This window comes from Chiloscyllium plagiosum, chromosome 2 (assembly GCF_004010195.1).
Source record: "Chiloscyllium plagiosum isolate BGI_BamShark_2017 chromosome 2, ASM401019v2, whole genome shotgun sequence".
In the NCBI taxonomy this organism is placed as follows: Eukaryota; Metazoa; Chordata; class Chondrichthyes; order Orectolobiformes; family Hemiscylliidae; genus Chiloscyllium; species Chiloscyllium plagiosum.
This window is the reverse complement of record NC_057711.1, coordinates 145,421,291-145,446,893: the sequence shown is the minus strand read 5'-3', so window position 1 is coordinate 145,446,893 and position 25,603 is coordinate 145,421,291. Positions and strand designations below refer to the sequence as shown.

Below are 25,603 nucleotides of genomic sequence, written 5' to 3'. Positions count from 1 at the left end.
TGACAACATTGCATTCACTTTCTTAATCACGGACTCAACCTGCATGTTTACCTTTAGAGAATCCTCGACTAGCACTCCCAGATCCCTTTGTACTTTGGCTTTATGAATTTTCTCACCGTTTAGAAAGTAATCCATGCTTCTATTCTTTTTCCCAAAGTGCAAGACCTCGCATTTGCTCACATTGAATTCCATCAGCCATTTCCTGGACCACTCCTCCAAACTGTCTAGATCCTTCTGCAGCCTCCCCACTTCCTCAGTACTACCTGCCTGTCCACCTAACTTTGTATCAACGGCAAACTTCGCTAGAATGCCCCCAGTCCCTTCATCCAGATCATTAATATATAGCATGAACAGTGCGGCCCCAACACTGAACCCTGCGGGACACTGCTTGTCACCGGCTGCCATTCCGAAAAAGAACCTTTTATCCCAACTCTCTGCCTTCTGTCAGTAGCTCACCTTGAACACCATGGGCCCTCACCTTGTTCAGCAGCCTCCCATGTGGCACCTTATCAACAGCCTTTTGGAGGTCTACGTAGACCATATCCACTGGGTTTCCCTGGTCTAACCTACTTGTCACCTCTTCAAAGAATTCCAACAGGTTTGTCAGGCATGACCTCCCTTTACTAAATCCATGTTGACTTGTTCTAATCCGACCCTGCTCTTCCAAGAATTTAGAAACCTCATCCTTAATGATGGATTCTAGAATTTTACCAACAACCGAGGTTAGGCTAATTGGCCTATAATCTTCCATCTTTGTCTTGATCCTTTCTTGGACAAGGTGGTTACAACAGCGATCTTCCAATCATTTGGGACTTTCCCTGACTCCAGTGACTTTTGAAAGATCTCAACCAACGCCTCTGCTATTTCCTCAGCCAACTTCCTCAGAACACTAGGATGTAGCCCATCGGGGCCAGGAGATTTATCAATTTTACGAGCTTTTAGCTTTTCTAGCGCTTTCTCTTTTGTAATGGCAACCATACTCAACTCAGCCCCCGACTCCCTTTAATTGTTGGGATATTACTCATGTCTTCCACTGTGAAGACTGATGCAAAGTACTTATTAAGTTCTCCTGCTATTTCCTTATCTCCCATCACTAGGCTTCCAGCATCAGTTTGAAGTGGCCCAATGTCTACTTTTGCCTGTCGTTTGTTTCTTATGTATTGAAAGAAACTATCATTTCTAATATTACTGGCTAGTTACTATCATTTCTAATATTACTGGCTAGATGACCACCCTCTGCATGAAAAGGTTGCACCTTAGATCCCTTTTATATCTTTTCCCTCTTACCCTAAACCTATGGCCTCTAGATCTGGAGTTGCCCCACCACAGGGAAAAGACTTTGTCTATTTACCCTATCCTTGTTCCTCATAATTTTGTAAACCTCTATAAGGTCACCCCTCAGCCTCCAACGCTCCACGGAAAACAGCCCCAGCCTGTTCAACCTCTCCCAATAGCTCAATCCTCCAACCCTGGCAACATCCTTGCAAATCTTTTCTGAACCCTTTCAAGTTTCACAACATCCTTCCTATAGGAAGGAGACCAGAATTGCACAAAATATTCCAAAATGTGGCCTAATCAATATCCTGTACAGCCGCAACATGACCTCCCAACTCCTGTACTCAATACTCTGACCAATAATGGAAAGCATACCAAACGCCTTCTTCACTATCCTATCTACCTGCGACTCCACTTTCAAGGAGCTATGAACCTGCACTCCAAGGTCTCTTTGATTAGCAAGACTCCCTAGGACCTTACTATTAAGTGTGTATGTCCTACTAAGATTTGCTTTCCCAAAATGCAGCACCTCGCATTTATCTAAATTAAACTCCATCTGCCACTCCTCAGCCCCTTGGCTCAACTGACCAAGATCTCGTTGTAATCTGAGGTAACCCTCTTCGCTGTCCACTACACTTCCAATTTTGGTATCATCTATAAACTTACTAACTATACCTATTATGCTCACATCCAAATCATTTATATAAATGACAAAAAGTAGTGGATCCTTGTGGCACTCCACTGGTCACAGGCCTCCAGTCTGTAAAACAACATCCACTACCAACCTCTGTCTTCTACCTTTGAGCCAGTTCTGTATCCAAGTGGCTGGTTTTCCCTGTATTCCATGAGATCTAGTCTTGCTAACCAGTCTCCCATGGGGAACCTTGTTGAATGCCTTACTGAAGTCCATATAGATCGCATCTACCTCTCTGCCCTCATCAATCCTCTTTGTTACTTCTTCAAAAAACTCAGTCATGTTTGTGAGACATGATTTCCCACGCACAAAGCCATGTTGACTATCCCTAATCAGTCCTTGCCTTTCCAAATACATGTACATCCTGTCCCTCAGGATTCCCTCCAACAGCTTGCCTCCCACCGACGTCAGGCTCACTGGTCTATAAATGTAGTGGTTAATTATCAAGAGAGTTCTGTTCGATAATCTGCAAAAACTATTTTGGATTTGCAACAAATGCAAATCTGCCTAGTACCTCTTATGCTTGGATGAGGCTAATTCAGGTATTTGCATCTATTTATAGATCACTTGGGTCAACGAGAGCTTGTTAATGTCAGACCCCAGGTTAACGATTGACTTCCTTTCTTTCCTTTCAAATTTTTTTGTTTGTGCAACCTATGATGATTCCTATGTATGAGAACTGAATGCATTCCAGACACAGAGGCCCTGATGTTTACTGAGGTGGCTTTTTCAAGCTGTGAAAGGGAATTCTGGTTGGTTTTCTTGACAGTTCCGGAGAGTGTGTGCTAATTTTAAAAAGGTGAGAGTGACTACCCTTGACATAAGGCAGCATTTGATGTCAAGGAGCCCTTGCAAAACTGAAGCAATGGGAATCAGGGAGAAGACTCTTCATTGGTGCGTTATCTAGTACCAGTCAAGACATTTGTGGTTAGTGGAGGCCATTCATCTCAATCATAGAGTCACAGAGATGTACAGCATGGAAACACACCCTTCAGTCCAACCCGTCCATGCCGACCAGATATCCCAACCCAATCTAGTCCCACCTGCCAGCACCCGGCCCATATCCCTCCAAATCCTTCCTATTCATATACGCATCCAAATGCCTCTTCAATGTTGCCATTGTACCAGCCTCCACCACATCCTCCGGCAGATCATTCCATACACATACCACCCTCTCCGTGAAAAAGATGTCCCTTAGGACTCTTTTATATCTTTCCCCTCTCACCCTAATCCTATGCCCTCTAATTCTGGACTCTCCGACCCCAGGGAAAAGACTTTGTCTATTTATCCTATCCATGCCCCTCATAATTTTGTAAACCTCTATAAGGTCACCCCTCAGCCTCCGACGCTCCAGGGAAAACAGCCCCAGCCTATTCAGCCTCTCCCTGTAGCTCAGATTCTCTAACCCTGGCAACATCCTTGTAAATCTTTTCTGAACCCTTTCAAGTTTCACAACATCGTTCCAATAGCAAGGAGACCAGAATTACACGCAATATTTCAACAATGGCCTAACCAATGTCCTGTACAGCCGCAACATGACCTCCCAACTCCTGTACTCAATACTCTGAACAATAAAGGAAAGCATACCAAATACCTTCTTCACTATCCTATCTACCTGCGACTCCACTTTCAAGGAGCTATGAACCTGCATTCCAAGGTCTCTTTGTACAGCAACACTCTCTTGGAGCTTACCCCAAGAACATTGCTGCAGGAGTTCTTCAGGGCACTTTCAATCAACCTATTTGGAAAGTTATTACACATCTCTGCAGCAGGTGGGACCTGGACCCAGACCTCCTGGCTCAGATGTAAGGATGTTACCGCTCCACCACAAGACCCTTTTACCGAGAGAAGGGATTGTATTCTTTGCCCAACCATCCTCAACTGCTTCATCAATATACCTCCCCCCATCATAAGATCATATGCTGATGATTGCACAATGTTCAGCAGCATGCATGACACTATAGGTAATTAAAATAGTCAGTCTCCATTTTGGCATTCAACATACATAGGAGTGAGAGGTGAACTTTGCCCAAAAGTTCCAAAACCTGCCCAGGAAAACCCAATCACAGGAGTGATCAAACAGAAAACGTATGCGTGGGCGCAGTGGTTCAGTGATTGTGGATCGGTGACTCAGTGATTAGCATGCTGCCCCACAGCACCAGGGACCAGGGTTCAATTCCACCCTCAGACGACTGCCAGTGTGAGGTTTGTGCATTCTCCCCATGTCTGTGTGGGTTTTGTCCCACAGTCCAAAGATGTGCCGATTGGGAGAAAGTGAGGACTGCAGATGCTGGGGATCAGAGTCGAAGAGTGTGGTGCTGGAAAAACACAGCAGGTCAGGCAGCATCCAAAGAGCTGGAGAATCACTGTTTTGAGCATAAACTCTTCAGCAGGGAGATTAAGTGGATTGGCCATTCTAAATTGCCCTTAGTATCCAGGGATGTGCAGGTTAAGTGGATTAGCCATGAGAAATGCAAGGTTACATGGATAAGGTAGGGGGTGGGTCTGAGTGGAATGTTCTTCAGAGAGTTGGTGTGGACTGAATGGCCTGCTTTCACACTGTAGGGATTCCATGATTCTATCTAAACTGCCCCATAGTATTCAGGGATATGCAGACTAGATGGATTAGCCATAACAAATGCAGAGTTATGGGGATAGGACTAGTTTGGGGTGAAATGCTGTTTAGACAGTCAGTGCAGACTTGATGGGCCCGATGGCCTCTTTCCACACTGTATGGATTTTATGATTCTATGAATAAATACGTATGATAGAGTCATAGAGATGTACAACACAGAAACTAGACCCTTCGGTCCTGATTGGAGGCAGGATTCTAAGAATAAAATAACACATGGAGAGCAATGTACAATTAAAGAACTAAGAATGCTAACTGCATTAATAGTTTATAATAAATGGGATTTTGCTGTAACTATTATGGCACCGTCCAAATGTTCTTTCATTCCATATTGATGTAATTATTGTATATGCTGGGCTCTCCATTCTCACAGATGGGTAAGGTTCACAGATGAGATAATTGCCTCAATGTTATTGAAGAATACAGGAATTAAATCAGAGTCCTTTTTTAAATAGTTAGCAAGAGTTCTGATTATTGTTAAATGGAAACAGATACTTAATAAAACCAAAGTGAATAGATTTTGTTAGGGGATTAAAGCTGTTAAAAGTGGGCAAATTGAATGCATTGATACTCTGGCTGGGGAAATGGTTGTCTGGACCATGAAAAATGTCGGCATTGAAACTAACGTGCAGGCTCCAAGGTTCAAAGAATCAGGAGGAATCTGTATACCTATCTCACCCCCCTCCACCCCTGCACATCATCTAGCGTGCCCACCTACTGAACAGACCAGCAAGACTGGCACATTAATGTTTCTAATTCACAAAAACATCCAACTTTTTCATGCAGAGGGTGGTACGTGTATGGAATGAGCTTCCAGAGGACGTCGTGGAGGGTGGTACAATTCCAACATTTAAAAGGCATCTGGATGGTTATATGAATAGGAAGGGTTTAAGAGGAATATGGGCTGGGTGCTGGCAAGTGAGACTAGTTTAGGTTAGAATATCTGCTCGGCAAGGACGAGTTGGATCGAAGGTTCTGTTTCCGTGCTTACGACTCTATGACTCTAAGTGCCATCCACAGCCTTCAGACACTTATGAAAAGAGCAGACGATTTGAAAACCATGTGATCCCACATTAATTAGATGAAAGGGACACAGTGTACATGGTAAACTGACAATGCTCTTTAACTTTTACTTGGCTTTGTTTGGCATACCTATTAGCATCAGTATGTACACTAATGGGCTGACAGCACACACAGACTTGCACAGCACCAACACACAAGAAAAGGTCCTCAACTCCACAGCGACTAAAACGTATGCAATTACTAGTTGAGTTTGCATCCATGTCACAATTTTATAGAATAACCTTAGGAACCTTGATCTCGCAGTGAGTGGGACCATATATTGGTGAACACGATAGTCCACTTTTACAGTGGCAGCGCACAACAGAAATCCAAAGATCTGGGCAGGATGAAGGCCATGCCACCAAGCTGAAAAGATAAATGTTGATATGAAAGGCTGAACTTTGCTGCGTTGAAACACCATTCTCCTTAGCCAACCTGCTGTGGTTTTGTTCCATACTCGAACAAACTCGGATATCTTATTAGTTGTCTCAAGTGTCCAGATATCAGTATCGGAGAGGGTAGACTGTTGAATCCTGTCATTTTCCAATCCCAGGCCAACTAGATTGTTAAGAGATTCACTAAGAAGCCATTGAGAGTAATATGCTAATCTGAACATTAAAGCTGTTGTCCAAATCATGAAAATATCTTCAGGAACATTCCACTGAGTGGATCTTTGGTCACGATGTTTAATAACACTAACACAGTTCCTTACCGCCACTCTGAGCATATTTAACACAAAAAACTGTATGCACTTGTAAAAGAAAGACCATAAGGGTTTGGCAGTACATTTCTGATCAGACTCCTTAAGATTTTCCACGTGAGTTTTGAACCTTTGAAAGGAACACAGAGGCCCTCCGAGCAGTGCAGGGAAATATAGCATGTAGCTGAGGTACGGCAATGAACAACAGAGAGTGTCAGCATCAAAGCGATTTTGCTGTACTTTTCGAGCTGTGATCTTGATTTCGCCCTCAAGAATGTCCAATGACACTGATGTCACTCGTTGGGTTAACAGCATTAGAGATGACAGGGCTATTTGGAACCTGAATGTGAAAACAAGTATAGTTCATTTCAATAGTGATTTACCTCACTAACATTTATGTGTACAACAGTTGCTGGAGTAGTGCAACCTGTTTAAAACAATTCAAATACTGGATGTGAGCAGCAGATAGAATGCATAGTTTTTAAGTTTTATTTTCCCATGGCTATTGATCTCTTTGCTCAACAAACATAACACTCAGGGGCAAAATCCCTAAACAATTGATATTTCCCTGTCATAGTTAGAGAAGAGAGCGATCATTCAACCCTTTCACAGAACTACATAGTCTTTCAGTTGCAGTGCATAACTCTTTTTCCTTTGCCTTCGGCCTTACCCTGGTTACTCTGAGTCCATTCCAAATATTAGTCTTTTGTTTGTGCAAAGATTAATTTGTTCTTACATAGAACCAAAGTAGGGCACTGTGGGAAAGGAAGTTATTTGGCTCAGTTTTTGGTAGAGCTATCCAATTAATTTTAATCCCTTGCTCTTTCTTCACAACCCTGCAAAATGTTTCCTTCAAGTATTTATCGTCTTGGTCTAACTTTTTGAATTTACGACTGAATCTGCCTTATGGACCTTTCAGACAGTGCATTCCAGATCACAATATCTGGAGGTATCAAAACATGTTTGCTCTGGGTTCTTTTGTTAGTCACATTAAATTTGTGGCCTTGGTTATCAACTCTTTCACCACGAGAAACAGATTCTCCTTTTTCATTCTATCAAAACCTTCAATAATTTTTAACATCTCCATTAAATTTGTCTACAAAATAACAACCCCAACTTTTACCTGCATACACGCACACATGACATGGGTGTGGGGAAAAAATACTCACTACTGCTGTCAGGTGGTAGTGTGGAGAAAAAGAAAAAAGAGAGAAAAGAAACAACAACCTCAACTCTCCAGACTCACCACATAATGGAAGGCCCTCATTTTTTGGAGCATTCCAGTCATTCTCTTCTGCATGTCTTTAACATACTTTCTAAGGTGTGGTGCCTAGCAATGAACACAGGACTTAATATGAAGCCTGAGCAGTGTCTTATAAAGATTTAGCATAATTCCTTTGCCCTCGAGTGCCAATGGTCTATTAGTACAGCTGAGTATCACATACATTTTTTTTAACAACCTTCTCAATTTGTTTTACCACATTTGTAAAGTTACATGTATGCACCCTCTTCCTGTATCTGCCCTGGGGTAATATTCTTTCCCACTTCACCTACAGTGGTAGTTTCGAAGTCCTGTCTGTCTAGTCTCTGGCCCTCTGTTCAACACGACATTTCTGCAACTGTTGATTTGTGTGACATCACCGTTTAATCCTAATTACAACCTCTTTGAACCTGACTATGTTAGCACAATTTAAGAGGTTCATCAGTATCTGTAAATCAATTCATTCCTGTTTTTGACTGGATGAGCCATGAATGGGTCCAGTGCTTTAAAATGCAAATGTGTTTCAAGATGGCTGCGCCCGGGCTCCTGAGCCTGGATCTCATCCATTCCACCCGCTTCCATTTTCTCCTTTCCTGTCTTTTTCACTTTCCTTGTGTTTCTTCTTTCCTCAGTTTTTTTTAAAATTTTCAGTGTTTATTATTTATCGTTTGGAGGTTGTGGAGACAGCAGCAGTGACAGAGCGGGCAGCGGCCGGGACCCAGTGATATACGGTTGGTGACAGCGGCTCGGTGGCTGGCGGTGAGGGATGGTGGCTCGATGGCCTGCGGTGAGGGATGATGGCTCAGTGGCCTGTGGTGAGGAATGGTGGCTCAGTGGCTGGCAGTGAGGGATGGTGGCTCGGTGGCCTGTGGTGAGGGATGGTGGCTCAGTGGCCTGCGGTGAGGGATGGTGGCTCAGTGGCTGGCAGTGAGGGATGGTGGCTCGGTGGCCAGAGGTGACGGATGGTGGCTCGGTGGCCTGCGGTGAGGGATGGTGGCTCGGTGGCTGGCGGTGAGGGATGGTGGCTCGGTGGTCGGCGGTGAGGGATGGTGGCTCGGTGGCCGGCAGAAAGGGATGGTTGCTTGGTGGCCAGCGGAGAGGGATGTGGCTCGGTGATCAGCGGTGAGGGATGGCGGAAATGGTCGCCATTGAGGGATGGTGGTGAGGGATGGCGGTGAGGGATGGCAGCTCTGTGGATGGTGGTGAGGGATGGCAATGAGGGATGGCGGCTCAGTGGATGGTGGTGAGGGATGGCGGAAGCAGCAGTCTTCGGTGATACAGAGGTCAGGGCTGAAGCCTTGTGTGCCCGGCCATGTCTTAGCCTAGTGTGAGTGAAAGCATGGCCAGCGAGGAGGGAGAGCGAGCCCTCTTGGAGCTTCTGCAGGCCCATGGCTTAAGAAAGGACTGTAATGTTTGACATTTTAACTTTATTTCTTTGTTTTTCTCCTTTATGCTAAGAGGACTGCAGTGCTGAATTTTTAAACTTAGTTCTTTATTTTTCTATTTCTGTAACTAAAATTTTGTGCCTGGGGATCTTGTTCCTCAGATGATGCTGTGTGTGGTGACATGTTAGTTTTCACTGTACTCTTGTACCCCGTACTTAAATACAAATGACAATAGAACCTAACTTGGTCATTCAATACAGTTTAGCCTTCATCTCCACTCGCTTAAGTCCAAGCATCACAGATTTGAATGGATGTGGTCTATAACTGATTTAGACATTCATTGCCAGATCTACATAGAATCGTAGAAATGTACAGCATGGAAACAGACAGGGTTCTAATCCTGTCTCCTTAGACTGCTAACTTTTCCAGGGTTATCCTTAAATGCAATATTAACATCTGCCTCATTTTCTCTACTGCAAGTTGCCTTCTCTAATACTTCTCCAGCCTCAGTTCTAAGAATATGTGTGAAGAACTCTGATATTTGTTTGCTGCTGAGATTCAGATCAACTGAACAGCTGCTTTTTCCACTTCTCATCCTTCCCCTACACCACCAAGCTAACTTCTAATGTTTCCCCATTCCCTAACCCTGAACTTGTATCTTCCTGTGCTTTCACTCCTATCTCCCCATTGATATTGACGTTGACCATATGATCCACCTACTGCTCCCTTCATGCTATTCTCACAAAACTACGGAGCACACAACTTCCCTTCTTGACTCCCATGTTAGCTGATATTGTTCTCCCTCTTCAAGTACTGGCCTTCGTTCCTTACATCAGTTGACAATATTCCTGCCTTCAAAAAAATTACTTTCCCCACCATCTTTGCAAACTGCCATGCCATCGCCAAATTCTTGTTCCTCTCCAACGTCCTTGAAGATGTTGTGTTCAGTTTTTGTGCCAATCCTTCCACGAATTCCATGTTTATAGCGCTCCCATCACTTTCACCTCCAACCATAACTGAAACTGCTTTTACTGAAGATGACATCCTTTACAATAGTGATGAAGGCAAACAACCCGTCATCAGCCTTCATCACCCAGTTGCAGCCTTTGACATTATTAACTTTACCATCCACCTCTCCTACCACTCCATCACCATCAGATTGGTGGGAATACTCCCCACTTGCCTGGATGGGTGCAGCTCCAACAACACTTAAGAAGCTTGACGCCATCCAGGACAAAGCAGTCCGCTTGATTAGCATTGCATCTACAAGCATCCATTCCCTCCACCATGACACTCAGTAGCAGCATTGCGTACTATCTACAAGATGCATTGTGGTAATTCACAGAAGATCCTCAGACAGCACCGTCCAAACCCGTGACCACTTCCATCGAGAAGGGCAAGGGCAGCAGTATATGGGAACATCACCTTCAAGTTCCCCTCCAAACCACTCACTATCCTGACTTGAAAATATATCTCCGCTCCTTCACTGTCACTCGGTCAGAATCCTGGAATTCTCTCCCAAGCAGCATTTTGGTTAAACCCACAGCGGGTGGACTGCAGCGGTTCAAGAAGTCAGGTCATCACCACCTTCTCAATGGCAACTATGGACAGGCAATAAATGCTGAGCCCAGCCAGTGACACCCACATCACAGAAAATGAATAAATAAATAAATAAAACTACAGGGTCTGTTTCTGTGCTGTACATCTCTATGATTCTATCTGGTTATATTCTTCGTCAATAAGTCCATAAGATGTAAAAATAGAAATAAGATATTTGGCCCATCACGTTTTCTCTACCTTTCAATGAGATAATGGATGATCTGATAATCCTCAATTCCACTTTCCGACCTTAGCCTCATTAATCTTGAATCCCTTATTGATTAAAAATCTGTATATCTCAGCATTGAGTATATTTAAGGACCCAGTCCCAACAGCCCTCTGCAGTAAAGAAATCCACAGACTGACTAAACTCTAACCTGTCTCACAAAGGGAAACAACATTGCAGTATCTACCCTGTCAAGCCCCCAAGATCTGTTTCCTCTCATTCTTCCAAACTCCAAGGAGCACATTGATTTGATTGAAGTCAAAGTACTACAGATGACTGTCAGGGACATTGAGGACAACAAAGAAGGTATGGTTCGGCCGCATTTAGAATACTCTGTACAGTTCTGGTCGTCACATTACCAAAAGGATGTGGACGCTTTGGAGAGGGTGCAGAGAAGGTGAAAGTTTAAGGGGGATACACGTGGCAAGTACTTCACACAGAGGGTGGTGGGCGTTTGGAACGCGTAGATTCATTTAAGATGTGTCTGGACAGATGCATGAGTAGGTGGGGAGCAGAGGGATATAAATGGTTAGGAATTGACCGACAGGTTTAGACAGTACATTTGGATCGGCTCAGGCTTGGAGGAGCGAAGGGCCTGTTCCGGGGCTGTAAATTTTCTTTGTTCTTTGCTCTATATAGAGGAGAAGTCAAAGCCTGGGATATCCAATTGGTGAAACCTACAAGAACAGCTCATGAGAGTGTTGATAGAATCTGTAATGTATTTAAGGATCAAGGAAGGAAAGGATTTCCTTCAAGCCGGGCAATACCCCAGTCCATGCTCATTCATCATCCTCACCTCATGTAAGGTGACCCTTTGGCACGAAGCAGCTACCAGGTGGCTCTCTGCCACCCACTTCCCTCTCACAACAACCCAACAACAGGAATCCTCTCCCAGCAGCCTTTGTCTTGGTGCAGTATATGACAGCTGCAATATGATGTCTTTCAATCCTAGAGGCTTAGTCTTTCCCCCCGCCACGGGTGCCACTTTGTCAATATCGAAGCCATATTACACAATTGATTTTTAAAAATGAATTCAGGGATGTGGGTGATGCTGGCTGGACCGACATTTATTGCCCATTCCTAATTGCCCTTGACAAGGTGGTGATGAGCTGCTGTCTTGAATTGCTGCAGTCAGTTTGGAGTAGGTATTTGCACAGTGCTGTTAGATATTGACCCAGTAATAGTGTAGAAATGGGATATAGTTCCAAGTTTGGATGGGGATTAGCTTGGAGAGGAACTTGCTGTTGTGTCTGCTACCTTTGTCCTTCCAGACAGTAGTAGTTGTACATAGTTGTCTTAGGAGAATTGGTGAATTTCTCCTTGAGTATTGTTTAAGCTGTGTTCATCCAGGTAAGTGGGGAGTATTCCATCACACTCCTGGTCAGTGGTAACCTTCCAGGATGTTGATGGATGGATTGAGGATTAATCTGGTGAGGTTTCAATTTTGCATTTGCTGTAGTACAAGGCTGTGTCTGTGTCCCACAGATTAACCCATTCTTCAAGTCTTCTACTATTTTGCGATCTCTGTGCACCCGATGATCACATCCCCCATTTTGCTTGAGCCTCTTTACATGTCCCTGCCTTACCTCCAGAGCCTCTGACTATTAACGCAACAATACCCTTGCTGAGCTTGTACCCTCCCCATATCAAGGCCGAGTGAATATGCCTCACCTTAACCAACACTACCATTTCCCCACCACCCAGCCCCACCCCCACTTTGATTCCAAGCAGTCTCCCCCTCCAAATTCCAGCCAACGATCTACAATTAACCCACTCATTATGACTGTTCCCTCATCCCCAGTGAATACAGCCAGGTCACTTCCCAGATCTGAGCTGCCCAAAGCTTCAACAATGGCATGGATTAACTTTAAAACCTTAAAATCATGTACAAACCATCCTTACCCAACTGACTGTGATTCAATCCCTGGACTACAACAGCACAGATATTTGCATCGGATTAACTGCCCAAACTAATCGTGACCAAGCCTTTAGGAAAAGCCCAGGTCCTGGACTGAATGTAATGAAACACACAAATGACTGGAATTCACACTTGCCCCACTAAGTATGCTTCCCCTTTTGTCTTTCATGCAATACTCTTTCTTCAAGTTCATGTACTGTGTTTGTCAAATATGATGCTGGCATTTGCTCCAGCTTTGACATTCATGCAGCACCTTGCCATGTCCAAACCTACTTTCCCTTTTCAATTTCCTTCTCACTATGTAATGGGACCTCCAGCAGAAGGTAGCCATGGTGATTGTGGACATGCAAGGGAGCTGAGCAGGAATGCGACCAGCAGGTGGCAATGTTTAGGGAGGGCAACTGAAGTAGTTGAATGGACTCTCATTGGAAATACATTGTGTCATTGGTGGGAAAAAAAGATCTCGTGTGAAGGGAGGGCAGACAGACCAAAGGGATTTCTCAGCTTAACATAACCCACGTGGTATATAATTCTTGTTTGTCCTTAATTTCCAACTGTTTGTTTTGACCTGATGCCACTAGAGTGAAGAATTCCTGCCTTATGATCTTTGGGTCTGCCAAGCTACCTGTCTGTGTTCCCTTTTGTGCTAAACTGCTTCATGTGAAAGAAAAGTTGTTGTCTTTTTTGCTGAAGTGGCACTTGAGAAGGTGACACTCATGCATTGCCTTTGTCCATTTGGATGGAGCGATGGTCCATGGAGACATTGAACCTATTCAACATGGAGTACCTAATGTAGTTGTGGTGGCTCCAGTGAAGGTAAAGCAAAGAAAATGGTCATGAAAGCTGTGTATTTATCCAGACTGGAGGCCGAAGACCTGACTCGACAAGTACACACTTGGCTTATGCAGCCAAGTTTCTGAAATGTTGAGTATCTCAACTGAGCCAGGAATAATTGGGAAGAGATAATTAATTCTGACAGGTAGGGTAATTGGAACACAAGTAAATGTTTAAAGGCTTCTTATCTTGCATTTAAGGAGGGAGGATGTAATTGTGTGAGTTTAACTCAAGAATTAACCCAACATACTTACAGAGAGGAGTATACCCTGGTTGTGAGTGTTTGCATGCCCTTTTTTGTTATTTGAAAAATCTTTTGTTGTGCTTTTGGTTGTACTTCAGACCATTGGTGGCTAAGGTGTGCGTAGAGGATCCGAGCAGAATAGATCACACTGGTGTGCCAAAGGTTCATCCATCGCACAAGCACTTGAATCATTCTGGCACCTTTGATACACCATTAGACGGTTCAGCTCAGAGTGATAGTGCAGTGTGACAGTATTGAGTGTTGACCATCTTCAAGGCCAAAGGGAAGCCAGAACACACTTATTAATAAATCATGGCAATTGTTGCAACTAACAGACACATGAATAAAAAAACGTTGTCTTCCCTTTGGCAGATCAACAGCAGAATGTTGACCACTGACCTAATGCAATTTTCCACAAAGTTCTCATTTGCTACTCAATCAAGTCAATCTCATTGATCTTCTCAAATTTGTTTGTAATGACACAGGGCATCCAGCACATTTTTTTTTATATTGGTTGTGCATTTCAGATGTATTAATTTTGGAGCAATGCTTATTTTGGTCTCTTTCACTTTTATTAATGATTTTTTTTTGGTCTATTTCCAATTGGTGCTGGAAGATATTTCCATGGTACTGTGTCTATGGATGCCTCAATGCTCCTGTTGTTACTGGAGCACATACTATACTGGCTTTGCCCATGAATTATTTGGAATTTAAAAAAAATCATTCATGGGATGACAATGTTGCTGGCTAGGCCAGTATTTATTGCTCATAGGACAGCTAAGAGTCAACCACATTGCTGTGGATCTGGAGTCACATGTAGACCATACCAGGAAAGGTAGCAATTTCCTTCACTAATGGACATTAGTGAACCTGGTGAGTTTTCCCAACAATCAACAATGGATTCATGGTCATCGTTAGACTCTTAATTCTAGATTTGTGTTGAATTCAAATTCCACCATCTGCCATGGCATGATTCAAATGCGGCATCCCCAGAACTTGACCTGGGTCTCTGGATTAATAGTCCAGTGATAATACCCCTAGGCTATCGCCTGCCCCAGGAAATGCAGGGAGAGGAAGCCTCATCTTAAATTTAAGTAAGAGCTTAATGAACGTAAACTACTGCATAATAGGGCTTTTTAATGCAGGTACTTCATGACTCTATTTGAGTTGATCTGCCTTTCTGATGCTTCCAAACTGGCTTACTGATTTGAAAGTTCTAACTGAGTTATATGTCAAAGAGTTACCGTAATTTTCTGGATGAAAATAAATTCACAAGAAGTAACCACATCTGTATGTTTACATTTTGAGTGTGTCTTGTTTTCTCAATTGTCATTTTTCTTTTTAGAGACAACTGCTCAAAACTTTATTTGCAATATATTTGTATTGAATTAACTTGGGCATGTAACTCTGATTGCTGCTAGTTTTTAAACTCTTTAACTTTTGCCTTCTGCTGTAACAATGCTGACAGGTAAATGGAGGTAGAACAGTTGATTAAAGAGGTTAAGTGGTTTTTAGAATGCAGCTTGTGGAGTAGAATGCATCAGAGTTCAAAGAAATCTGCCTAAATACTAAAGTCATGTCTAACACCCAGGCTGTTAGACAAGAAGACGTTGGAGCAGAAATGGACCATTTCCTATCTAGTCTGTTCGACCATTCAATGATATCTGATAATCTCAACTCCACTTTCCTGACTTTTTCTCATAACTCTTCATTTCCTTACTGATTAAAAATCTGTCTCTATTAGTCTTGAATATACTTATTGACCCAGCATTGATAGCCTCTGTGGTAAAGAACCCCACAGATTCACTATTGTCTGAGAGACAATACTCCTCTTCAACTCTGTCTCAGGCATTCATGAACATTGCCCGTAGTGTTAGGTAAGGGATAAATGTAGGGGTATGGGTGGATTGCGCTTCGGCGGGTCGGTGTGGACTTGTTGGGCCGAAGGGCCTGTTTCCACACTAAGTAATCTAATCTAATCTAAACATCACAAATAATCTTCAACTCTGGTCTCCTACGGTTGGCAATTTGCCAGTCTGGGCAGGAAACTGAACTGGGAACTGATAATGAGCGTGTGCTGTCAGATTCTTCGATCACTTTGTGTTTTATGAGAATTTCCCACTTGAGCACACTCTTGCTCTGTTCTATAAGAGCATTAAATCTTAAGAAATAGGAACAGGAGTAGCTGTCCAGTCCCTCAGGCCTGCTGCGCCATTCTATAGGACTACGGCTGATCCGACATTCCTCACGTCCACTTTCCTGTCCTTCCTCGTGTAACCCTTGTTTTCCTCTCTGATCAAGAATCTATCTCAGCCTTAAATATGCACAAGGGCTCTGCCCCCACAGCTCTCTGCAGAAAGGTGTTCCAAAGACACTCAACTCTCTGAGAGAAGAAATTGCTCCTCATGTCAGTCTTAAATTGGTGACCCTTTATTCTGAGACTATGCCTTCTGGCTGTAGACTCTCCCATGAAGAGAAACATCCTCTTAGTATTTATCCTGTCAAACCCGTTAAGAATCCTATGTGTTTCCAGAAGATCGCCTCTCATTCTTTTAAACTCCAGTGAGTAGAGTCCGAATCTGTTTGACCTTGGCCTGGTATAGACAATCTGTCTATACCAGGAATCATCCTAGTGACCCTTCTCTAAACTGCCTCCACTGAAATGATAAATTTCCTTAAATAAAGGGAGCAAAGCTACTCACAGTATTTCACATGTGATCTCACCAGCAACATTGTAAATTTGCAGTAAGACTTATTGTCTAATGGCCTAGATGTTAGACATGAGTTTAGTGTAAGTGCTAATAACTATGCTGAATTGAGATCAAGCCGATGCCTATATATTAGTACATAGAAAATAGAACATTACAGCGCAGTACAGGCTCTTTGGCCCTTGATGTTGTGCCAACCTTTGAAACCAATCTGAAGGCCATCTATCATACACTATTCCATTTTCATCTGCATGTCTATCCAATGACCATTTAAAACAACCTTAAAGTTGGCAAATCTACTGCTGTTGCAGGCAGGGCATGCCACACCCTTACTACTCTCTGAGTAAAGAACCTACCTCTGACATCTATCCTATAAATATCACCCCTCAATTTAAAGCTATGTCCCTTCATGCTAGCCATCACCATCCAAGGAAAAATGCTCTCACTGTCCACCCTATCTAATTCTCTGATCACCTTGTATGCTTCTATTAAGTCACCTTTTAGCCACCTTCTCTCTAACGAAAACAGCCTCAGCCTTTCCACATAAGACCTTCCCTCCATACCAGACAACATCCTGATAAATCTCCTCTGCACCCTTTCCAATGCTTCCACATCCTTCCTATAATGCGGTGATCAGAACTGTATGCAATACTCCAAGTGCAGCCGCATCAGAGTTTTGAACAGCCGCAACATGACCTCATGGCTCCAAAACCCAAACCCTCTCCCGATAAGAGCTGACACACCATATACCTTCTTAACAACTTCATCAACCTGGGTCGCAACTTTCCGGGATCTATGTACATGAACAATGAGATCTCTCTGCTCATCCATACTACCAAGAATCTTACCATTAGCCCAGTACTCTGTAGAGAGGAACCTCGATTATCCGAATGACATAGGCGAGGAGTATTATGTTCGGATAACCGAATGTTCGGATAATCGAATGCCGGATAACATAGTCTAGCCAAGCATCGGGACCTTGCGATCTTGTCCGGATTATCCGAAATTTGGATAATCGCATGCCGGGTAATCAAGGTTCTTCTGTACTCCTGTTACTCCTTCCAAAGTGAATCACCTCACACTTTTCTGCATTAAACTCTATTTGCCACCTCTCAGCCCAGCTCTGCAGCTTATCTATGTCCCTCTGTAACCTGCAACATCCTTCCACACTGTCCACAACTCCACCAACTTTAGTGTCATTTGCAAATTTACTAACCCATTCTTCTAAGCCTTCCTCCAAGTCATTTATAAAATTGACAAACCAGCAGTGGCCCCAAAACAGATCTCTGTGGTACACCACTAGTAACTAAACTCCAGGACGAACATTTCCCAACAATCAGTACCCTCTGTCTTCTTTCAGCAAGCCAATTTTTTTATCCAAACCACTAAATCACCCTCGATCCCATGCCTCCATATTGTTTGCAATATGCCAAAGGCTGTGCAATCTCGTTCCTAGCTTCCTAGAGAATCCTAGGATAAATCCCATCTGGCCCAGAGAATTTATCTATTTTCACACTTTCTAGAATTGCTAACACCACCCCCTTATGAACCTCAATCCCATCTAGTCTAATAGCCTGTACTCAGTATTCTCCTCAACAACATTGTCTTTTTCCTGTGTGAGTAGTGATGAAAAATATTCTTTTAGTGTCTCTCCTATCCCTCTTCAGACTCCACGGACAAATTCCCACGACTGTCCTTGAGTGGCCTAAATTTCACCCTTGTCATTCTTTCATTCCTGACATACCTATAGAAAGCTTTAGGGTTTTTCTTGATCCTACCTGCCAAGGACTTCTCATGTTCCCTCCTGGCTCTTCTTAGCTACTCTTTCCGTCTTTCTTGGCTAACTTGTAACTCTCAAGTGCCCTAATTGAGCCTTCACGTCTCATCCTCACATGAGCCTCCTCCTTCCTCTTGACAAGAGATTCAACTTCTTTAGTAAACCATGGTTCCCTCGCTCGACCACTTCCTCCCTGCCTGACCAGTACAGACTTATCTAAGACACGCAGTAGCTGTTCCTTGACCATGCTCCACATTTCAAATGTGCCCATCCCCTGCAGTTTTCTTCCCCATCTTATGCATCCTAAACCTCGTCTTATTGCATCATAATTGCCTGTCCCCCAGCTATAACTCTTGCCCTGAGGTATATACCTATCCCTTTCCATTGCTAAAGGAAACATAACCGAATTGTGATCACTATCACCAAAGTGCTCACCGACTTCCAAATCTAACACCTGGCCTGGTTCATTACCCAATACCAAATCCAGCAAGAGCCTCATCTCTTGTTGGTCTATCTATATACTGTGTCAGGAAACCTTGCACACATTGGACAAACACCGATCCATCTAAAATAATCGAACTATAGTGTTTCCAATCAATATTTGGAAAATTAGAGTCCCCTGTAATATCTACCCTATTACTTTGCTTCTATCCAGAATCATCTTTGCAATCCTTTCCTCTACATCTCTGGAACTTTTCAGAAGCCTACAGAAAACTTCCAACAGAGTGGCCTCTTATTTCCTGTTTCTAACCTCAGCCCATATTATCTCAGTAGACTAGTCCTCATCAAATGTCCTTTCTGCCACCATAATGCTGTCCTTGACTAACAATGCCACACCTCCCCTTCTTTTACCACCTTCCTTTATCTTACTGAAACATCTAAACCCCGGAACATGCAACAACCATTCCTATCTCTGCTCTATCCATGTCTCCAAAATGGCTACAACATCGAAGTCTTGGGTACCAACCTATGCTGCAAGTTTACCCACCTTATTCCGGATGCTCCTGGCATTGAAGTAGACACAGTAAAAAACCACCTTCCTGCCTGCCAGTACACTCTTGCAATCTTGAAGCCTTATTCGTGACCTCACTACTCTCAACCTCCTTTACATTGGAGCTACAATTCAGGTTCCCATCCCCCTGCTGAAGAGCATTAGCAAACTGCACCCACCTACCCCCAGAATATTGGTACCCCTCTGATTCAGGTATAGGCCATCGCGTTTATAGAGTTCCCACCTACCCCAGAATGAACCTCAATTATCCAGGTAATAGTAATTAAAAATAATACACTTACTTGATGTCTGTTGCTTCTTGTAGATAATATTCTTTGTAGTGTAGCCAGAGGTGGCAAAGTGTTTGCCATGTCATCTGACTGAGGAAGGTCCATTTGTGAACAATTCTAGGCTTCAGGCAGTGTATAAGTACCACTGCAAAAACAGCAGGTATGAGCACCATCACGGCATAATGCCCCATGGAAACAATCGCTAAAAGAAGTCCTCCAAACATAAGGAATATATATCTGGAAAAATATAAAAATTCTGTCCTTTAAATGAGACTATGTGAATTGCAACTTAATTGCTTAAATTGGCTTGTCTAAAAGAAATACAAATACATGCACCTACAGAGAAACTCACATACACACATGGACATGTACACTCCTATTTCAAGCCACATACGCAAACATATAGACAGAAATACAAATACACCAGCATGCATAGTCATATTTGATATAGTCACACATATGTATGGACACAGTTATGAACTCTCTTACATGGCATCATGTTACATACACTGATACAAACAGTGTTTAACACATATACCCAAACACACAATACCAGCTAATGTATGAATGAATACTGTGAGTTCAAACTGAGGCTGAATCAGCCCTCTCAAATATGTGTAACAGATCCTAGGCCACAATTTCTAAATCAAATTCTTTGATCATTTATCTCATTGCTGCCCTTTAGAACAGTAACTAAATTTCAAGAAGCCGTTGTTGATTATAAAGCACTTTAGAATGCCCTGAAATCACGAACTGTCCTAAATAACTGCAAGTTCTTTCTTTATTTTGCAGATTTTATTTTCTCCTTCCTCAAAATAGGAAAGATAGAAACCTAAGGGAGACTCTGTAAGTTCTTGAAGTCCAGTTTGCAAATTTGAGCGTCTAAATGGCAGGAAACCACAAGACTACTTACAAAATGTTGCAATAAATTGTTAAATTAAACTTTAAATAGAGCGGTGCAGTTTGAATATGGATTCAATGTTGCATTTCCCAGTGCATCATGCATGAGTCCTGGAATCACTCATACCTTATTGCTAGGTCCAGTCACTATCCTACTCTCAGTATTACACTAGAAGGCTCTTAGCTTCCATTCTCCTGTCTCCCCTTAGTCCTCTGTACTGACAGACAGCAGTAACTGTCCTCCACTTTAACCAGAGTCAGAGAGTATTTCCAATAAAACAAAGAGTTGCGGATGCTGGAGATCTGGTTTTAATGAAGAGGAACTGGACTTGAAACATTAACTCTGCTTTCTTCCACAGATGCTGCCAGATCTGCAAGGTTTCACCAGCAATTTCTGTTTCAGGGCTTCCTTTACTGCCAGGATCTGATGCCTGACCCAGTGCCACTAATCCCTGGAACCTGAAAATGGAATCAGCTAGTGGATCGAGCTCACATTAGATGGGTGCAAAACTCCAATCCTTCCTGCGCTATATTTCTGGGCCTCCCCCAATACCACCAAGGTTGTGAAATTCCCACAAACCCCACTTAGCTATTGCTTTTAAACATCTGTGACGGTGTGATTCTGGCCTTGAAAAACGTACATGTGAGAAGTTATGTTTCTCAGCTTTACACCTTGTTAAACGTTTATAGTTTGAAGATGAAGGAAGGTCTTTCAGTTTTTGTAGCACCGTTTGGAAATTCTAACTCTTTCCAAGTGCTTCACAGCAACGAGACATGTTTGAAATAGTCATAATCATAGAGCCATACAGCACAGAAATAGACCCTTCGGTCAAATTAGTCTATGCCGAACATAATCCCAAACTAAACTAGTCCCACCAGCCTGCTCCTGACCTATATCCCTCCAAACCTTTCCTATTCATGTGCTTATCTAAATGGTTTTTAAACATTGTCATTATACCCACATCCACCACTTCCTCAGGAAGGTCTTTCCACATGCAAACCACCCTCTATGTAAAACAACTGCCCCTCATTTATTTTTTAAAATCGTTCTCCTCTCACTTTAAAAATGTGCCCTCTAATCTTGAAATATATTACCGAGGAGTGTACCCTCTGCAGACCAAGTAACTGACTAATCACCTTAAATTCAGATGAGCTGAAGTGGCAGTCACTTAGCTCCAGGGAGTTGCATTCAATAACCATATTGTATGAGAATGCTTGTAGTGCAGGAGATAAAGTGATCAATTTGTGCATAGCAAGATCCCACAAACAGCAATATGATAATGATCAGATACACTGTTTTAGTGGTCATGTTTGAAGGTGTAAATGTTGCCCAGGACATTGGGAGGACTCTCATGCTCTTCTTTAAAGTAGTGCCCAAGGAATTTTTACATTGACCTGAGACAGCAGGTGAAACACAGTTTTAATACATTACTTGAAAGACATCACCATTGGCAGAACAGCATTCCTCCATACTGAAATATCAGCTTAGACAAAAATCTTCAACGTATGTGTGATCACTGTCTTGTCAGAGTTAAGATATCTATTAGCTGTCATTAGCTTTCTACTTAAAAATAAATATAACTGTTGTGGGAATAAAGCGCTCAAATGTTTAAATTCTAGTTTATTTTCAACTAATTTAAAAAAGTAAACAGCATATTTTTGTATCACTGCTGCTAATTGAGCCATTTGTAACCCTTGACTCACCATAAGATAGGGCACAGGAGATATTCTTGTATTTTATGTTATGTAATCAAAGCACTTGGAACAGTTAAACAGTTTCATGATAATCAAATCCCTGCTGTCACACAACTATTTGTTTTTTCTTTTTGTTTATCTCTTTATTTAAATGCAGCAGCTGTTTACAAGAGTGAGTTCAAAATTTAGCCACGACGGCTCAGTGGTTAGCAATGCTGCCTCGCAGCACCAGGGTCCCAGGTTTGATTCCAGCCTCGGGCAACTGTCTGTGTGGAGTTTGCACGTTCTCCCCGTGTCTGCGTGGGTTTCCTCTGGATGCACTGGTTTCCTCCCACAGTCCAAAGATGTGCAGGTCAGGTGAATTGGCCATGCTAAATTGCCCATAGTGTTAAGTGCATTAGTCAGAGGGAAATGTGTCTGGGTGGGTTACTCTTCGGAGGGTGGATGTTGGCCTGTTGGGCCAAAGGGCCTGTTTCCACACTGTAGGAATCTAATCTAAAAAAAAACCCTTATTCTCATTTTGATCCACTTAACAAAGGAGAGTAAAGAATATACTTTGTAATCAAGTTAAAATAACGTTTGTTTGCTCCTTAATTTCCTAGGTCTATCTTATATAGTCTTCAAGGACTGAAAGAAACAATCAGTCAAGCTGGATTTCTGTCATTCTCTTCACAACTCAGTTCTTGTACAGAAACAAAATATTGTATATGCTAGAAATCTGAAAGAAGATCAAAAATTCTTGGAAATAGCCGGCAGCTCAGACAATATCTTGGACATTGAAATGGAGATAATGTTTCAGGCTGTTGACCTTTCATCATGATGGAGTACATTCTGGAAATGCAAATTTGTGAAAGAAACATTTTACAACACAAACAGCAATACCATACAATATCAATGATGTGTGGATATCAGTGGCATCTCTAAGAAAAGTCACCATTGTGAAAGATCTGTATCTTTTAGTGATCTTTTAGCCCTTTTGCTGTTAATCTTGCTGTGTTAAGTCTGTGTGGCCCTTCACTCCCAATTGCTAAGAAAATCTTGACTTTCAGCATTGGAAACACCTTAACCTAAAAACCATACCTCTGAACCATTAAATTGTGTTAGGAAGTCTGCTGTGTCTCAATTTAAACTAGGGAATGTTTTGGACATTCTCAAAATATGCTCTTACTTTTTCCTTGCTTGCTATTGATACAGCACATACTTTGATCATTTGCTTTTTTGTGTGAGTTAAACTGGCCTCTTGATAGGGATTTGTCTGCTTACCAGCAAGCTCTGTTTTCAACACTGTAATAAATGAGCACATTAAAGGTTGTCCCATATACTTTAAGACAGTTAACTATGTGTTTCTTCTGCAGACTAACTTGCTTGACCATTCAAGCACAATGGATCTCACCAGCATGATGTTTACCACTGCTAATCACCCGTGCTATATTAACAATAATGGTCTGATAATTAATTGCTCATCGGGGATTGGATTAACTCTGTGAATTAGTTGATTTAAAACAGGAAAATGCACTATAAGTTATAAAACAGACTATTCAGTAAACCAACAGCAAAGTAGTTGTCAGGCAGGTTTGCAACATTGTATACGCATGGTACACGTAGTCCTTAAAAGGTGAACACAGTTAAAGGCAAGATCACATCCAACAATCAGCCTGAAACTTTAATAACTCTACTTTTGTAGCTTGCATTTAGACCTGTACTCAAGCTGTGTACTGTATTTACAAATGCAAAAGTCTACAAAATGAAGTCACAAAACACTCTGTTTCCTTTTTATGCCATTCCAATATAACGTTAACTCAAGATTTGAATTCAATTTATCAGCGAAACAATTATATTTTAACACAAGTCACTGAAATCTTGACCTTCAGCATTGGACACACCTTAACCCAAAAACATACCATGGTGTTATTTCAACCTACCAAAAAAGTTCCACCTGCTTTGTTACCCACTGCTCAACTGGAAACGTACATGTTCACAACATTGAGATCACAGAACATATGCAATGGAATTAAGAACTTTTAACGATTAAAAGATAGGGCATGGTGCCACATATTACTGATAAAGCTTAGGCATTCTTACCTTGCAGTCAGGTGAAGGTGTCCTGTGATGGAGAGGTGATAGAAAGCAAGTGCAAATGGGGCACTCAGAAACTGGTGGACGGTGACTGGGTAATAGTCTAACTCAGACTGTAAAAACTCTAAATCCATCCTGTTTAATCCACTGTTTAAAACAAGTTAAAGCACATTACCTTTACAACTACCAATATGCTAAAGCATAGGTGGCAATATTTTAAAGAAAACCATAATTTGTAGCACACACCAGCACCAAACTAACATGTCATTATATAGCTTCTCCACATTTAAACAGCACTTGAGAAAATACATAATAGAAAACAATGTCAATAGACCAAGAGAAGGAAATAACTGATTAATGCTCCTGTTCCCCAGTAACTGAACAATTCAAAGGAGGCACTTAATCAAAGTGCCAGATAAGCAGCTTGAACTATCTGACTCCAAAGTATTCCTGCTGTGAACAATACAAATCCCTGGCACGTTAATTGGCTTCTAGGATCCGTAGTATTTGCCTAAAGCTTACATTTAAAACAAAATATTTTAGTTTTCATGCTCTGTTTGGGATAAGCATATGTGTATCCAGGGAACATGGGTCCGTGCACCATTAGTCTTTCACTTAGGATTACATTCCCCATGCCATGATTAAAAAGATAATGAAATTTAAATTTAATGCACTCTCTCAAAAGATTATAATTTACACTCACTGTCCACCTTATTAAATCATGGAATGTACACTGTCCTGATTGACTACTGATCTGCATTGGTCAATGTCTGACAGTGAGCTGAAGTAGAAGAGCTGAAGACAGATGCAGGATGAAACATGGGGTTATGATGAGTTGAATAGTGTGAGAGGTTGGTGTTCTGGTGGGGAGGAGATGTCTGGGAATGTTCATTCACTGATGCTAACCTGACAATAAGGGAAAGAAAATGGCTCAGTTGTAATACCGTGGGACTCATTGTCCAGAGACCAATGTTAATGTTGTGGGGGCACGGGTTCAAATCAGACCATGTCAGCTAGCAAAACTTAAGTTCAATTAATACATCTGGAATTGAAAGTCTCAGTAAAGGTGACACAATTGACATAAAAACTCATTCGTTAGAGAAAGAAATCTGTCATCCTCATCCAGTCAGACCAATATGTGATTCTTGACATAGTCGTATGGTTGACTCTTAACTGCCCTGGCAAGATGCTTTGTTCAAGAGCAATAAAGATAGGGCAAGAAATTCTGCCCTTGATGAAGATGCCTATATCCCATGAAATAATAAACAGTAATAAAAATATTCCTGTGTGGTCATGAAGTCTCTTCTAACATTGGTCTTTGTGCCATAACTCATGA

General features: G+C 42.2%; 1 protein-coding gene across 1 annotated transcript; it reads right to left on the bottom strand.

Moving 5' to 3' along the window:
- Window positions 1–5,730: 5,730 nt before the first annotated feature.
- On the bottom strand, window positions 5,731–24,401 carry mboat4 (membrane bound O-acyltransferase domain containing 4). Its single transcript, XM_043706765.1, has 3 exons — window positions 24,274–24,401; window positions 19,609–19,833; window positions 5,731–6,703 (listed from the first exon to the last, which is right to left on the bottom strand). Exons 1-3 carry the CDS (start codon window positions 24,399–24,401, stop codon window positions 5,731–5,733), a joined length of 1,326 nt encoding a protein of 441 aa, XP_043562700.1.
- Between the last annotated feature and the right edge of the window lie 1,202 nt (window positions 24,402–25,603).